General features: G+C 36.0%; 10 protein-coding genes across 10 annotated transcripts; 6 read left to right on the top strand and 4 right to left on the bottom strand.

The window, feature by feature from the left end:
- Positions 1-440: 440 nt before the first annotated feature.
- Positions 441-2,369, bottom strand: CRZ1 (DNA-binding transcription factor CRZ1; the record flags this gene model as incomplete). The annotated part of the gene is made up of 1 exon (XM_071052268.1): positions 441-2,369. One exon carries the CDS (start codon positions 2,367-2,369, stop codon positions 441-443), a length of 1,929 nt encoding a protein of 642 aa, XP_070906889.1.
- A 951-nt stretch (positions 2,370-3,320) lies between these two features.
- On the bottom strand, positions 3,321-4,664 carry TRM12 (tRNA(Phe) (4-demethylwyosine(37)-C(7)) aminocarboxypropyltransferase; the record flags this gene model as incomplete). Its single annotated transcript, XM_071052267.1, has 1 exon — positions 3,321-4,664. One exon carries the CDS (start codon positions 4,662-4,664, stop codon positions 3,321-3,323), a length of 1,344 nt encoding a protein of 447 aa, XP_070906888.1.
- Positions 4,665-5,006: 342 nt separating this feature from the next.
- RNJ42_02101 (glycosyltransferase family 15 protein) lies at positions 5,007-6,599 on the top strand (the record flags this gene model as incomplete). Its single annotated transcript, XM_071052266.1, has 1 exon — positions 5,007-6,599. The coding sequence occupies one exon, from the start codon at positions 5,007-5,009 to the stop codon at positions 6,597-6,599; it is 1,593 nt and encodes a 530-aa protein (XP_070906887.1).
- Positions 6,600-6,959: 360 nt separating this feature from the next.
- Positions 6,960-7,826, bottom strand: SIW14 (putative tyrosine protein phosphatase SIW14; the record flags this gene model as incomplete). The annotated part of the gene is made up of 1 exon (XM_071052265.1): positions 6,960-7,826. One exon carries the CDS (start codon positions 7,824-7,826, stop codon positions 6,960-6,962), a length of 867 nt encoding a protein of 288 aa, XP_070906886.1.
- A 778-nt stretch (positions 7,827-8,604) lies between these two features.
- Positions 8,605-9,699, top strand: CAB2 (phosphopantothenate--cysteine ligase CAB2; the record flags this gene model as incomplete). The annotated part of the gene is made up of 1 exon (XM_071052264.1): positions 8,605-9,699. One exon carries the CDS (start codon positions 8,605-8,607, stop codon positions 9,697-9,699), a length of 1,095 nt encoding a protein of 364 aa, XP_070906885.1.
- A 395-nt stretch (positions 9,700-10,094) lies between these two features.
- Positions 10,095-11,171, top strand: SDS3 (Sds3p; the record flags this gene model as incomplete). The annotated part of the gene is made up of 1 exon (XM_071052263.1): positions 10,095-11,171. The coding sequence occupies one exon, from the start codon at positions 10,095-10,097 to the stop codon at positions 11,169-11,171; it is 1,077 nt and encodes a 358-aa protein (XP_070906884.1).
- A 384-nt stretch (positions 11,172-11,555) lies between these two features.
- Positions 11,556-11,867, bottom strand: HHF2 (histone H4; the record flags this gene model as incomplete). Its single annotated transcript, XM_071052262.1, has 1 exon — positions 11,556-11,867. One exon carries the CDS (start codon positions 11,865-11,867, stop codon positions 11,556-11,558), a length of 312 nt encoding a protein of 103 aa, XP_070906883.1.
- Positions 11,868-12,524: 657 nt separating this feature from the next.
- On the top strand, positions 12,525-12,935 carry HHT2 (histone H3; the record flags this gene model as incomplete). The annotated part of the gene is made up of 1 exon (XM_071052261.1): positions 12,525-12,935. The coding sequence occupies one exon, from the start codon at positions 12,525-12,527 to the stop codon at positions 12,933-12,935; it is 411 nt and encodes a 136-aa protein (XP_070906882.1).
- A 496-nt stretch (positions 12,936-13,431) lies between these two features.
- AIM19 (Aim19p) lies at positions 13,432-13,905 on the top strand (the record flags this gene model as incomplete). The annotated part of the gene is made up of 1 exon (XM_071052260.1): positions 13,432-13,905. The coding sequence occupies one exon, from the start codon at positions 13,432-13,434 to the stop codon at positions 13,903-13,905; it is 474 nt and encodes a 157-aa protein (XP_070906881.1).
- A 504-nt stretch (positions 13,906-14,409) lies between these two features.
- On the top strand, positions 14,410-15,819 carry AVT7 (Avt7p; the record flags this gene model as incomplete). Its single annotated transcript, XM_071052259.1, has 1 exon — positions 14,410-15,819. One exon carries the CDS (start codon positions 14,410-14,412, stop codon positions 15,817-15,819), a length of 1,410 nt encoding a protein of 469 aa, XP_070906880.1.
- Between the last annotated feature and the right edge of the window lie 896 nt (positions 15,820-16,715).

The following is a 16,715-nucleotide window of genomic DNA, read 5'->3' as shown; positions in this document are numbered from 1 at the left end:
ATTACCTTCTACGATAGCATGGAATTAATTATATCAAATTAATATTCTTTAAAATAGTTTTATAAGTGATACTAATGAGAGGTAATGGGTTTACAAATAATACAACATGTTCGAATAATGCTAAAATATAATCTAAAAAAAAAAAAAAAAAAAAGTGATCGCAGGACCAACTAAAATAGAATAAAAAATAAGTATAATAAATGAGAGAAAATATGATTATTTTTCTGTTAAATTCAAGGGATTTCTTCCTGAACTCAAGATAATTGTAATAATATAACCTTGTTTTAAATCTGAAGAATGATAAGGATACTCAGAAGTAACATATTTGAACTGAAACATAGAAAAGAAGTAAAATAATAAAATTTAAAAAAAAAAAAACAATGATGATAATAAAGTCCTTAGAAGCTCTGTAGTACTTGGATTTTTCTTGGGATATTGACTTACTGAAAGGATATACCCTTTTCGGTGATCCCAACAATATTCGATTCGTCTATATGAGGTAAATTGCGCTCTCTAGCAGTTTCTTCATACAATGGGGTAATACATTTTCTCCCATTACCGGTCTTGAAATGACGGCCTAATGCATCGCTTCTAGCAAACTTCTTACCGCAGCCCCAGGTTGTACCGTCTTTCAGTTTACCCCCACATACATAGCGTTTTTTCCCTGTATGGAGATCTTCGTGTCTTTTCTTATCATGTTGTCTAGCAAAGGCTTTGCCACAAACTGTACATTGATAAGGTTTCTCATTTGTATGAGTTCTGAGATGGGATTTAAGATTATATGGTCTTGAAAAAGTCTTTCCACAAACATCACAGATATATTCAGATTTATCCTTACTTCCCGTTTCAGAAAAATTGTCATCAATTACAATCTCTTCATTACCCAAGAACGATGATCTCCTAGAATTACTATTAGACTCATTATTTGATGAAGGAGACTTGGGAAGTAAGTCGGCCATTTCCAATAATTTATCTCTATTAGAACTCAAGGACCGGGCCTTTTCTTCTGGTGTGAGACTTCTCATGCTTGACCTAGATGACCTTCGTGAACTTGTTTGAGATGTCCTTCTCTGCTTTAATTTTTGCTTTCTTCCAAGAAGCATCTCTTCATGTGTTAATTCCGCATCTTCAGAAGGATGTAGAAGTGAAATACCAAGCGAGTTTTTGTTATCCGAACTTAAGTCTGGTTTGAAACCATAGGTTTGAGAATAATTTGGTCTACTATTGTCGTTATTATCAATATCTATAGCGTAGTCGTTTCTATTATCAACATCGTTACATTCTTCAATGGATATTATAGGCGTTGTCGGTAACTGATTTGAGGTTGAAGGTGAAGGCACAACTATATTATCAACATGCTGAGTTTGTAAATGGGTAGTGTTGCCGTTATTCTCAGAGAAATTTGATTTAAATTCTTCAGGAGTGTCTGTCTGGTTGAAATCAAAACCAAGATCGAATGGATTACTTCCTATTAATTGACCAATCTGATCAAATTCTGTGACATGTTTATAGCCATTGGAATCAGTCGGCAGTATTATATTGGAACTATTAGAGAATATACTTGCTACATCATCATTATCATCGGTTTGGGAGGGTTCGCCGAGATACATCACAGGTGGCGTTAGTCCCGGAGATACTGCCATATCATGTGGGTGCATGAAAGGTGTATTTAAAGTCGATGAATTCATTGAAGTATAACCATCAGAGGTATTACCAATGCTCAAGTTTCTTGTAGGAGCCAGTCTTTCCGTACTAGCATTTCTTAAATCATTATCAAACGTATCAAGATAATCATCCCTAATTCTGTTTGAGGCATAGTTAATACTTTGTAAATTCGTAAAACTACTTCCGTTCTGCTGATTAGGCATGTCCCTCTCTGGAGCATAGCCTCCTTGGTCATCAAAGCATTCAATTTTTAATGTTGGAGTACTCATTAGGTTGTTCTCTTTGCCGTCATGATCTTCATTTGCCCCAGTATTATCTTCATCGTTGGCTAACCCCATATTCAACATCTGTGCACCATCGAATGATTCTGTATTTACAGTCTTAGAACTGAAAAGATTTCCAGTCTTACTAGACAAATCACTTGAAGGAGAAAATGGAGACTCGGAGTTTCCGAACATTGTCTGTGCCATGTTAGCTTCTGAAATCCCCTCAAATGTGTTACTCATATTATTAGATAAATCAAGTGATTGTTCTATCCGTTCATCATATTGGTTAGTGTTATTATTGTTGTTATTGTTACTATGCAAGTGTTTCTGTAAATTCGCAGCCTGGTCCAAATACTGATCCAAAAACATTATATCCAGGTCTGGTTTGAGTTGTAACCCAGTTAGCTTTTGTTGCTTATCCCGGTTATCGTTATTCATTTTTTTTTAAATTCTCTTTATTTAATCAAACAGGGAGTAAGTTTTCAAAAAAGGAATATCAAGTGCTTTATTACTTTTTATTTATAAGTAATTTTTTTTTATCCTTTCCTTTTATTAATATCTTTGGATTTTCTCTTATTTCTTTTTTTTGCTTGTCTTGTCCTTTTGTCTTGATTTTTTCTTTCTAATCTGGCTTTCACGTATCTTACTTTCAGTCGTTCAATTTATTAGCAATATGCCAAGCTGTTTTCGTTATTCCTTCCTTGTTACTTTCGTCCCACAAAGAGCTATTGCTAATCTACTTTATTTCACACTTTCCAAAGTTTCCCTATGTTAAAAATTAAACTCCTTTGACGAAATATTTTTTTTCTTCCGTTTTACAGTATCTATTTTCTTTCTTTTTTTGTTTATAAACAAATTCACTACTTTATTGTTATATTATCTTCTTGTTCTTGTTCTTGTTCTTGTTCTTCTTTTTCTTCTAATGTGAAATATTATAGACTTTTCCTGTTCAGGAATCTATTAAGATACCCTGAGTTACAATATATCGGCGCAGTTTCTTGAGTTGGAGTTTTGCTAATAAACTGCCTTTGTCCGTTCAGATAGTAGAAATTGCTCTTTTTTTTTTATTTTATTTACAAACTGAAGAAGAGAGAGCGGTAATGAAATTAAATAAGCCCAGTAATGGTATCACCCGTCTCTCTCTCTCTCTTTCTCTCTCTCTTTTGCTCACCCACCCTTTCTTAGAGTTACCATAATCAGCCTACTTTTTATTTTTTCGTCTTTTCTACCCGATTTTGTTAGCTCTTGCTATACAACCAAAAACAACATCTGCCTATGAAAACAATAACACTGGACGATGAGATCATGCATGAATCTATTTGTACACAGATTTCTTGGATTAACTTCTAAATTGTAAATATTTCTTTTTCAGTCCCCAATTGGAGGCTATTATACTAAGCCCTTTTGATATAATACGTCTACGTCTAAACATATATGCCAGATATCAGGTGCGAATGTCTTTATCTTTTCGAGGTGGGTTGGTGAGTAGTGGAAGCTGGGGTTTAACTTATTCAAGGTGTGTACGGTGCTGTGTATAAACTCTTTGCTATCTAGTAGATCGATGTGTACGTTCTCATGGATGTGTAAAGTTGTCTTTTCCCAATCTGGTAGCAAAGACCGTTGGTACTCACAGCATTGTAGTGCTAACGGCCAGCTGGCAGTGCTCGAGGGTAGTAAGCCCAGGTTAATATGCCTAATCCGCAAAGTAGGTGAATCTTCCAGTCCGATAAACTGACGTAACCTTGCCAAGCACATTTCATTGCTTTCATTGTATATATGACATCTATTTTTAGAGAACTTGTTAGCTACCAGACCCCTGCGCAGCCCCTCTGTGCTCCAAGGGTTTAACTCAAATGCAAATACGTTGCGCGCACCTCTCTTCAAATAGCTTAAAGTAAAATAACCAATACCGCTGTACATGTCTATAACGTCATTGCCCTCAATGTCCTGAAAGCTGTCCAGGATTCTCTTCTTCTCCTTGATGTTTCCCCTACTAAACATAGTGAATAGAGGCGCCCAGCTCTGTTCAATTCCATTTTGTGTCACGTGACACCACAAAGCATTCAGAAAGTCCTCAGTGGTTGGTGAGTCCCAGAGTGAGTCATTGTCTCTGTCTTGCTCCATTGTCCTAAATTTCTCTCCATATAGCGGCACTAGGTTGAATGGCCGTCTCATTATATCTGACTCTATGATTGGCATGTTTGTAGCCACATGAGTTATCCGTTGAGATCTGAACAACGTATCGATCAATTCGGCGAAGTATTGCGTGCGTACTTCCTGTGACAGTTTGCTCCATGGTCCATGTAGAAACGATTTCTCCTTAGAGTAATTGAACAATAATAACGGCGTAAACACGGTATACTTTTGAGGTAGGTGCAATACCAGATCCGTAACGGTGCCTGAGTCGACCCCGTGCCTTCGTAGAAAATCAGTTGTAAACCCGACTATACCCTTATTGGCCTCAACGGTCTCTTTATCACTTATCCTGAACTTGAAATCAACAAAGCTTTCCAGTCTAGGGTCATTAATATCCTCAACAGTTGTCCGAATCACTTTGTATTGGTCCTCATTGTAAATGGGCTTCGAAAATAACCCGCTCTGCTCTAATTCGGTCTTAAGAGCTTTTACCTTGCTAGTGTCATCTACCAGTATCTCAACCACCATGTTTATAAATGTCCAAGATCCGATTGAGCCTTTATTAGTTATTTGTATTGCTTCAACTCTGCCGGACATTTAAAAACATCTTGAGGTTATTTTTTTTAGCTTAATTTTTTTTTTTTTCTAATTTGACTTTTTTCACTTCTTTAATTAAATAACGCGATGAGCTTGTTTAACAAGAATTAAATTACAGTTGTTTACAGTCGATAATTTTTTTCATAAGACTTTATGGTTAGACTAGTAACGCATATATTTGATCTTAGATATAATTAATAACTAAAGCTAGTGTTTCTAATACTAATTTAATTGGGAAGAAGAGATATAGGTTTTATTTGAGATTATTAATAATAATATCGGAAGCAACAATAGAATTTTCATTAGTAGGACGTTATATTATTGATCTAGTATATTAGAACTATGAGAATACGAATAAAAAGGAGGATTGTAGATGTATATGACTCTTTGTTGGATATATTAACGTCAACGGTGAGTTTATATCTGTATGTGACTATAATAATAGGTGGTACATTTATCTATCTGACTCTTCCTAAACCCAGTAATGTTAAATTCTATTCTCAACAGGACTTGGGAACTGATAGAGATGCTCCATTTTTTTACGGGTGTGTAAATACCCAAAATTATCTACAACATCCGGATTATGAAAAGATGAATGCCACATTTGTGATGCTTACAAGAAACGAAGAGCTAAAGGACGTATTAGCTTCTCTCAAAAGTATAGAAGAACACTTCAATCAGTGGTTTAATTACCCGTACGTTCTTCTGAATGATAAACCATTCACAGAGGAATTTAAGTCCGCAGTATCGTCGGCTACTAATGCTAAAGTCGAATTCGGTACTCTTGATGAAGCACTGTGGGAATTCCCTGAAGATGTTAGAAATACTGATATGCTAAAGAATGCCATCGAAGATCAAGGAGATAGAGGAATTCTTTATGGTAATATGGAGTCCTATCATAAAATGTGTAGGTTCTATTCTGGGATATTTTACAAACACCCCTTGATGCAGAAATATAAATGGTATTGGAGACTAGAGCCTGATGTACAATTCTTCTGTGACCTGACTTATGATCCATTCCTGGAAATGCATAGAAACAACAAAAAATATGCATTCACTATTGTGATTCCAGAAATTTATTGGACAGTTCCGAATCTATTCAGATATACTAAGGCATTCATAAGAAAAAACAACATTAAGGTTGGATCCTTGTGGAAACTATTTTCTACAAATTATGATATTTTAAAAACAGATGAAAAGGATAGAAGCAAATTTTCCAAATATGAAAATATGGTAAGAGATGATTTGCATCAGTGGGTTAAATTTGAAGACGATGTGGACCCAAAGCTATCAGAAAAGGTAACTATAGATCACTTCCTCGAAAGTGGAGATGAGGAAGATGATCTCGGTTTAATGTTCTTGGTGAATAGAGCACGCGCTAAACCACCGGTAATAGAGGATGAATTTGAAGGAGAAGAATATAATCTATGCCATTTCTGGTCAAATTTTGAGATTGCCAGGCTTGATGTGTTCGATAATGAAGTCTATAATAATTATTTCCAATTCCTGGAGGATACAGGTGGGTTTTGGAAAGAAAGATGGGGTGACGCTCCTGTTCATACAATTGGTCTCGGACTGACATTAGATGTCGATGATGTTCACTATTTTAGAGATATTGGCTACATGCATTCTATTCTAAGGCATTGTCCGAAGAACTCACCTGATATGGATGAATTCCCGTATGTAGAGGCAGACAAGCGATATAAAAGACGATTCTGGACGAAATATGATACACCAATAGAAGGTGGTTCTGGTTGCAGGTGTCGCTGTCCAAACAGACCAGTAGAAGTAGAAGATACAATTACATTTTGTTTCGAAAAATGGATGGACCTTACTCATGCGGAGAAAGGACGGGAAGAATTACAGAAACTTTTCAATTTAGAGGAACAGGAATCACAAGTAAAGCAAGATTTCTTAGAACATCTTAATGCATGATACCTATTAATTAGACGTCCCTTTTTCATTTTCATGAAATCCTAAAAATAAGCATATCATTTTTCCTTTCTTATAACTTTCTTATAACTCCTAACAGACATTTTAACGATTTTCATTTTGCAAATATACATTCATGTATACTAAACTGTATTGTAAAGGCCCGTTTTATCTTAACTGGGATACATATATATTATCTTAATAAAGCTAAAGGTGGACTTTAGTTTGTGTAATATTAAACGCATAGAAATATGTTGCTACTTTAACCGGTATAAAGTATATATAGTTGCGAGTGGATAAAGATGTCTATGATATTCAGTTCATGAAGAATTTCAAGAATGGGTCCTTAATGAAAAAAGAAGTCTACCAAGAAGGTAGCCAGTTATTTTCTTTAGCGAGTTGTTTTATCTTCTCGTCATCGTACATTTCGATAAACTGCTGGTCGAGTGCTCTGGCTTTTGGGAAGGCAAACCTACGATATTCATCAAAAATCATCGTCAATGACCAGCTTTGCAATTTTCTAATACACCCCACCAAGCATCCAGTTCTGTGTTTCCCACGGTTGCAATGTATAAGTACAGGTTGGTTCTCAGGATTCAACACTACTTCTAGTGCCTTTGTGAGTAGATCCGACGGTATATTAACAAAGGGCTCCTTATTACCGCTCATTCCTACTTGGAACAACTGAATATTGGCACTCTTGAAGAAATCAAGGTTCTCCTGTGGGTAGTCTTCGGGTATCAATACGAGAACAGACTTCAATTGGAGCCTTTTTTGTAAGAAAGTGAAGTTCTCGGGTCTCGGGAAACTACTCCTATATATCTGTCCTACCACATGACTAAAGTTCTCTGGAGGTGTAACCTCAGAGGCCACACTCGCAGTAGTCATTACGGCCGTGCTCTTCTGTTTATGCTCCTCGATATCAAATTTATCGTCCTTGTCCTCTTCCTGCTCCTCATCATGTACTTCATCACCCCCATGTAAATGAGCATCCTCTACAGCCAACTGTCCATGAAACTGTTTCAACACTTTATCATACTCATACCGAAGTAATGAGTCCTCATCCACAAAGTTCCGTACATTCCGAACTTTCCCACTATCAGTCAAAAGATCCTCCTGCTGATTCAGTATCCTAATTATCTCAGACTCATTCTTTATCAGATCATCGATCTTCAAATTACTAGGAGACTTCGTCCCATCCCGTAACGGACTTGACGCACCGCTCATCATCAAGTTTTTCTTCTACTTTATATAATAACAATGCTTCTCAGAGAAACGTTTTAATTCCACTCCTCTTTACCTTACCCTTTCCTTCTCCTTACTATCACACTCCTCCCCCCAAAGCCTCAGTCAATTCTTGATATAACTTGCTATGATGGGACCTTCCTTTGTAAAGCATAAAATTTATTGCGCTTTTTCTTTACTTTTGGTATTTGTACTCTACGACTACTCTTAACAATACACAGCAATAAACCATCTCAACAATTGGAATGGTCTCTTGGCCCAGTTGGTTAAGGCACCGTGCTAATAACGCGGGGATCAGCGGTTCGATCCCGCTAGAGACCATTTAATTTTTTTTAATATATTAAATATATATTTTTTTTCAATAAATCGAATACAAATGCGTCATCAACGTCTTAAGAAAAAAGAAAAGAAGGTCTCTCGGATGAATGCAGTGGTCGATAGTAGTGTTTATAGTAAAAAAAAATATATCTGACACTGCTGTGAATGTTCAACGACTTTCTCCAGGGTTTTGACACTCCGAGAAGAACCGTAGTGCTATTGTTCTTGCTATTGTTGTTGTACTGGCTATTGGTAAGAGAGAGAGCGAGAGAGTGAGAACAAAGGGACATCACATCGGTGAAATGAACTGGGATAAAAGTGACAAAAAATAAGTTAGCTTAAATATATAAATATGATATGTATAAATCTTGGTTTCTCTTTTATTTATTTGTTACGAAACTATTCAGAACAATAAGAACAATAAAAAGTAAAACAATTAGAAAGAATGCCACCAGTATATAGTAATGGGAGACCACCCATTCATACTTCTATTACAGAGATTTCACATGCTATTGATCGTAGTATCAGTGAGAATGTGTTCCCTGTTGCTCAGACCACAGAAGAGCAGAAATTTTTCTGCAATAACCCACGTCCACCATATATGGATGAGTTGGTGAAGGACACCCGTGAGTTTATAGAGTACCAGCATGAACACGGCCGCGATAAGATAGTGTTGGTTACTTCTGGAGGTACCACCGTGCCGCTGGAGAACAACACTGTGAGGTTCATTGATAACTTCTCTGCGGGTACTCGTGGTGCTGCTAGTGCCGAACAGTTCTTGAAGAATGGGTACAGCGTCATCTTCCTTCACAGAGAGTTTTCATTGACTCCGTACAACAGGAAATTCACTCATAACATGAAGAACTCGTTCCTGGACTTCATAGACAAGGATGGGCAAGTGAAACCGGAGTTTAGGGACAGCATCCTAGAGAACAAACGTCTGTATGATAAGTACGTGGTGGACGAGAAGAAACTGTTGTTGCTGCCTTTCACCACGGTGAACCAGTACCTTTGGTCTCTCAAAAGCATCGCAAAACAGCTCGACTCTAAGGGTTGTCTGTTCTACCTGGCTGCAGCCGTGAGTGATTTCTTCGTTCCTTACTCGAGGTTGCCTCAACATAAAATCCAGTCGCGGGACTACAAGCTCGATAACGGCACGTCATCTGAGAGTGAAGCCGAGGCAGAAACCACAACAACGACTACAGACGGAAAGCTGATTGTGAATCTAGACCCAGTACCCAAGTTTTTGAGGCGGTTAGTCGAATCCTGGGCTTCCCAGGCCATGATCGTCTCTTTCAAACTGGAAACAGATGAGTCAATACTGATTCAGAAGGCCGTAACCGCTTTAGACCGTTACAACCACCAACTTGTGATCGGTAACCTACTACAGACAAGAAACAAAGAAGTGGTATTCGTCTCCCCACAGAACAAAGAGGGAGACTGGGTCAGATTGCAAGGTAAAGAAATGCACGCAATCGAGGAACTCATCGTCCCCGAAGTCATAAAACGTCACAACAGCTGGATTGATACACAGAAGTAACCTCCGCAGAACACGCTCATAAGTTTTCTACAAGTTTTGAGTATATTTATTTATTGTTTTACCAATGAGTTTTTAAATATATATCATTATAAATAATATTACATTGGGTATTTTGTATATCTATTGCCATTATTGATACCTTTTGCACAGAAACATGCGCAGTAAGTGGTTTTTTGGATTTTTCTAGGAGTTCGAAAAGAGGGAAAGGAAGAAAAAAAATTTACATAAAGAAATCCTAGACCTGCCTTTGACATTATTTATTTATTGAATTGTGACCTTTCCTGGGATAATCAGTGTATTTAAACTTGTTGAGTGGCTTGATTTCTTGAATATAGAGGTGTAAAACAAGGCTAAAAAAAACAAAACCAGAAAAGCAATAAATAGAACTAAAAAGGATGGATGATGTGGAGACTCGACTTGCAAATGATGTACCCAGAAAGGATAAACGTCGAGTTAATCTTGAGAATAAGGTGAGCAAGATCCAGCACGGGTTTGTTGCTGAGCGGGATTCGTACTATAGGGACAGGCTTACCTCGTTGCAAACTGATCTGACGTCGTTACACCAAGGAAATAATGAGCTGTTTCTCAGGAGACTTCGGGACTTGGAAGAGATGCGGGATTTGGAACTTGTGAGACTGCGGTTATATGAGGAGTACAGGGTGTACAGGTCTGGAATTGAATTTCAGGAGGAGATAGAGAAGACAAAGGAGGATCATGAGAGAATGGTCAAGATATGTAAGGAGAGGCTGTATCAGAATGTTGAGATGAAGATCAAGAGACTACAAGAGGAGAGACTCTTGATGGATGTTGCCAACATTCACACTTATTCGATGGATTACGATAGGCCGCATTATCAGAAGAATACAAGAAGTCATACTGCTAATGGGTGGGAGTCCTCTTCCAATGATTTCGGTAAGGAAACAGCTAATGAAAGTGCCACAGACACTGGTTTGTCTGGGTTCGGTAATGAAAGGCGATCGCTGCGGAGAAGAGTTGTTCTAGGTAGAGAAGGTTCAGGAGCGGTAGACGGTATGAATGGCGGTAATGCTACTAGCGGGTATACTAGTGGTGGTCTTAACGGAGACGGCTATAATTACGGTAAAAGCTACAATACTGAAGACTCGGATGGCGGTAGGTATACAAATGGGTATGCTTCTACCTCAGGGAGAACGGGTAAAGGAAATCAGAACAGCAGTGGTTACAAGACGGATCTAAATTCAGACTCCGAATTCTTACAGAGTATAGGAGATGGCGCTGAACTGTATAACTTGTTATTTGGTGATAAGAATACAGGGAAAAAGGACGGTAAAGAAGGTAAATCGGACAAAAAGAAGCCTAGAGGTGCGCAACGTTACTCAATGAAAACAGCACCTCCTCTGCAATCGTTGAAAACAGAGGAAGTCACAGAAGATATAGCCCTTATTAGAGAATTAACTGGTCAACCGCCAGCTCCATTTCGAGTAGATAAATAGTTAAAGGGTAATAAGGAATGATATCTCAGCATATATAAGGTTTTTTTTTTTGCTTCAGTTTTTTCTGTCTCAAAACTTGTTTGTAATAATAATAAAATAAATCATATCATATTTAATTAGTCCATTCAGAAAATACCGCAATGTCTCTATAGAAAAGATATTTTTTAGATTTTTTTTGATTTAATTTATTTTCATTAATTGATTAAATATGGAATTTTTATATAAAAATAATATTAATCCTAGTAGGTACAAGAAAAAATATATGAAGTGAGGAGATTAAAAATAGAATGTGATACGTAAATTTACAACTTCTTGACCTTTCCTTATGATAATAATTGGTATTGTTTAATTCGTGTAATTTTTTGTTTATTAGTTGTAGCGTAATTAACCACCGAAACCATACAAGGTTCTACCTTGTCTCTTCAAGGCGTAAACAACATCCAAAGAGGTAACAGTCTTTCTCTTGGCGTGCTCAGTGTAAGTAACAGCATCTCTGATAACAGACTCCAAGAAGGTCTTTAGCACGGCTCTGACTTCTTCGTAAATTAAACCAGAAATACGCTTAACACCACCTCTTCTGGCCAATCTTCTGATAGCTGGCTTAGTTATACCTTGAATGTTATCTCTTAGAATCTTTCTGTGACGCTTGGCACCACCTTTACCCAAACCTTTACCACCTTTACCTCTACCAGACATTTCGATATTATTTTATTTTTGTTATGTACTTTAGTGTTTTATTAGCAGAATATAAGAAATGTTGTAAATTTCAATCAGAAGTTACCAAATTGGTCCCTTTATATAATATTACTATTCTATGAATGTTCGATGAAATTTAATAGTATATACACCAACGCGAAATTATCGAGATTAAACTATTGACCGTATTAGGCGTTTCCCTATTTTTAAAAAAATCAATTAATGAACAGGAATTTTATCTAAGCTTTTTTTTCTCGAGGTTGTACGAGAATTTCTCTGTAATTTTTCGTAAATCAGACGCGAAAATGAGAGGAACGAAGGGCGATGACAAGGGTCCTCGAGGAATTTTTGCTAATTTCCCTTTAGTTATGCGGATTATGGTGTTCTCACCCTTTGCTGTCAAGGAATAAGCAACTTGCTGTAATTGCACATTATCACAAACACGTAAAAGTAAAATTAAATAAGGGAAACACGGTCCATAAATAAGGGCGTCGCGTTTTCCTATGTATATTGCTAACTTGTGTTGTACTGTCAAGAAATTACTGTCATATATAAAGGACTAACTTGGAAAGTAGTACATAAAATTTACCTTTCACTTTTTTAAATGTTATGTAAAAAAATAAATAGTTAAGAGATAAAAATATAATAGTATAAACAATGGCTAGAACCAAGCAAACAGCTAGAAAGTCTACTGGTGGTAAGGCACCAAGAAAGCAATTGGCTTCCAAGGCCGCTAGAAAGTCCGCTCCATCTACCGGTGGTGTTAAGAAGCCTCACAGATATAAGCCAGGTACCGTTGCCTTGAGAGAAATCAGAAGGTTCCAAAAGTCTACTGAACTTTTGATCAGAAAGTTGCCTTTCCAAAGATTGGTCAGAGAAATCGCCCAAGACTTCAAGACCGACTTGAGATTCCAATCTTCTGCCATTGGTGCTCTACAAGAATCCGTCGAAGCTTACTTGGTCTCCTTGTTCGAAGACACTAACTTGGCAGCTATCCATGCCAAGCGTGTTACCATCCAAAAGAAGGACATCAAGTTGGCCAGAAGATTGAGAGGTGAAAGATCTTAATTGTAATATTTCATTCTAAAATAAAAATATTTATATTATAACTTCACGATAACAAGATATTAACGTACTGAAAAAAAAAAAATTAAAGACACATAGTGTAATACTACTGTATATTAAATATTAATGATTTAATTCAATGGAATCGATATTTTTTTTTTTTACTACCATAACTATTTAATACTATTCAAATTATATATTATTAACCAATGGCGCAATTTTATAATAAGCCTTATGTCGTTGCCATTGGCAACGGCCTGCAAGTTGTGCGTTCAAGAATCCGGGTAATTTAGGGGTCCTACTTTTTTAAGTTTAATTAAAATTAGTATTACCTTAAAAGAAGTATTAATAGATAAGTAATTGTCATTCCTCCGTAAAATATAGTTAGAATTTCCAGTATTTTTTGTGAAATTAAGATTTTTATCAACGTAAATTACCAAATATACAAGTCTTAAATATATACCAGACAACAAAAATATAAAGAATAAAGAGAATAATAATGGCCAGTGTTGGAGGAAACAAAGATTCATCTATTTCCAAAGCTTATGATTTAACTGCAACTCCTATCCCTGCAATAGTGAATGGGTTAGCATTATTAACCACACCTGCTGTTTCCCCTCAGATCAGCGGCAATGCGCAAATGACTTCGCCAGCTTCCTCAGCGAAGGGAATAGTTAAGAACATACTTACTTCTTCGAAGAATACAACTAAAGCAGTTGGTCCCTCTGCTAAAGCTGCATGGTTATTTGGTGGTGCACAGCTTCTTGGTGCTTATATGATTAATGATGGTGACCTAGAAAACGGTGCCGGTTTCATTACTGCATGGTCGGCACTTTATTTGATTGTTAGCGGGAAGGGCTCTATATCAGCTCTTAAATACGGAAAAATCTGGCCTTTTGTACTATCTACGATGGCTATTGGGAACACTGCCTTGTATGGTAAGAGGTTCCTAACAAGTGACTTCAACAAATAAACAAATTATCTCTACGTACAACAAACCCTAATACATATTCTTATATGCGAAAAAATCAATCGAAAACCTGTTGTAGCATAACATATATACATTACATATAACTTATGATAACTAGAATTCTGTGTTATAAATCAATCAGGTTCCATTCTACTTTCACTTAATAATTTTTATTGCGATATATGCATATTATTACGCATTGTGGCTTATTGACCTTAAAAGAAAAAGGCGATGCCAACAAAAATAAATATTCATATTTATTAACAGAATAAACAATTTCTCTTAGAGATGGTTTGATAACACAGTTTGATGAAGACGTTCATGTATCATTAGTAAAAGTAGAATAAAAAATATAATAGGAAACATAAAGGGAGCATCTTTTCGCTTTTAACTAAAAAGTCAGAGTGAAGATCATATCTCCTTTTTTACTTTTTGCATACACATAAGAGAGTATTTTGTTTTTCATATCCTTGATATAAGTGGAAGGCTGACTATAACAACATAGAAATGCTATATGAACCTACAGCTACAGTTGGATCATCTGTAGTAAATCTGGTAAAAACAATAGTGGGTGCAGGTCTCTTCGCTATTCCATATGCATATAAGAATGATGGTGTGTTAGTTGGTTTACTTCTGACATCCCTCGCTGCTGTAACATCCGGATTGGGGCTATTAATCTTAGCAAAGTGCTCTAAGACTTTGATAAACCCTAGAAATTCTTCATTTTTTACCATCTGTATGCTGACTTATCCCTCTTTAGCGCCTTTATTTGATCTTGCAATGGTTGTTCAGTGTTTTGGTGTAGGTTTGAGCTACCTTGTTCTAGTAGGTGATCTATTTCCTGGTTTATTTGGTGGGGATAGAAATGCCTGGATCGTTGGTTCGGCTGCTATTGTAGTACCACTTTGCTCATTAAAGAAACTGGACAGCTTAAAGTATTCCAGTATTATAGGGATGCTAGCATTGTTTTATTTATCATTACTAATTGGGTTCAGATTTGTTAAAGATGTGGTCATAGCTCCAGAGATAAACTTTGATAGAGGTGAAATATCATGGTACCACGTATATGATTTGAAAGGTCTACTTTCAACTTTCAGTATAATTATTTTTGCTTATGTGGGCGCAATGAATATGTTCACTATCGTAAATGAACTAAAAGACAACTCTATGAATAATATTAGGATTGTTGTGAATAGATCCTTAGCATTGTCCAGTATATTATTTGTATTTGTTGGTCTATTTGGTTATTTCACCTTTGGAAGTAAAACTATGGGTAATATACTTCTGAATTATAATCCAGAATTTAAGTCTGTGACTGTAGGAAAATTCTGCCTTGGTGGTATGTTAATTTTGACCTTCCCGCTATTATTTCATCCATTAAGAACAGCAGTAAACAACATAGTCGAATGGTCTATATTGACGTTTAATGGGATTAAGGAAAGGGAATCTACACGATCACAGAACGAAGTTACTAATGCTAGTCCTATTGATTTGATTATAGATGATGAAGAAATTGAAGAAGCAGAATCTGATCCTTTGTTAGGTTCTGATATTGAGGTCGAACAAGCGCATCATAATACACATAGAGGTGGATTAAATGGTGTTGATCATGATATATCATTTCCAGAAACTAGATTTTATATTATTAGTTTCTTGCTATTGTTGGCTATGTATACTCTTGCTTTAAGGGTTGAGTCATTTGCATTAGTATTGGCTTTAGTTGGGTCTACTGGTTCAACAGCAATATCATTCATCTTACCAGGATTATTTGGTTATAAATTGATTGGTACCGATGTTCTAGCTGTTGGACATGTTTTGACAACAGAGGACAGGTTCTATAGGAAAGTGAGTGTACTTCTTATTTATTTTGGCTTTGCAGTCATGATACTTTCATTGTATGTGACGCTGAAGTTTTAAGAAATACTGTACAATTTTTATTACATACACTGCTGCTACAAAGGGTTTTGATCTTCAATTATTTATATTTGCTACTTAATATTTTATTTTTATATCCTTACTAAATTCATTTTAGCTATTTTCATACTACCTTACATTATTCTTATATTAAATTTACAGTTGCAAAAAAAGGCTGAGAAACCACTTCCAAAACATAATTTAACTTTAGATTGCTAACCAAAGTTTATGAAAAAATGAGAAAAAGAAACTCCGAAGCGGGGAGTCGAACCCCGGTTTCCACGGTGAGAGCGTGATGTGATAGCCGTTACACTACATCGGATAGTTAACTTGTTGAAATCAGAAGTAATTTATGCAGCTTTATAAATGGTTTTGTAATAATATGTGATTACATAGTTCGGTTAAAACTAATCATTTGATCTTACTAATATTGAAAATATACATATGTCCCAGTTTAAGATTTACAGGCATAATTGATAGAAATGATATTACAACAGCAAAATATAAATAAAAAAAAAAAATAGATAAATTACAAATGCCTCACAATGCAATAACCAGTTTACAACACTATTTTGACTTAAGCTATTCATACTGAATATAAATCTTCTATATTGTTTTTCAGCTACTTATAAAACTATTATCATCAGCATAAATTAATATGCATCGGAGAGCTGCCAAAAAAGAATTTGACAAAAAAACTTTAAATTTCATCAAGGAGTCCTGTGAATTACCTATTCTCTTATCAGTGATGACAATCTTATTATTTAACAAAACACAAGAATTGTATGGTTTCGTGGTCTAGTTGGTTATGGCATCTGCTTAACACGCAGAACGTCCCCAGTTCGATCCTGGGCGAAATCATCTTCTATTTTTTATCTTTAATTTCTGACCATATCGTT

Source organism: Nakaseomyces bracarensis, assembly GCF_045282275.1.
Source record: "Nakaseomyces bracarensis strain CBM3 chromosome Unknown Scaff8_0, whole genome shotgun sequence".
NCBI lineage: Eukaryota > Fungi > Ascomycota > Saccharomycetes > Saccharomycetales > Saccharomycetaceae > Nakaseomyces > Nakaseomyces bracarensis.
Note: the sequence above shows the minus strand (reverse complement) of the source record. Positions and strands in the feature narration are given on the sequence as shown.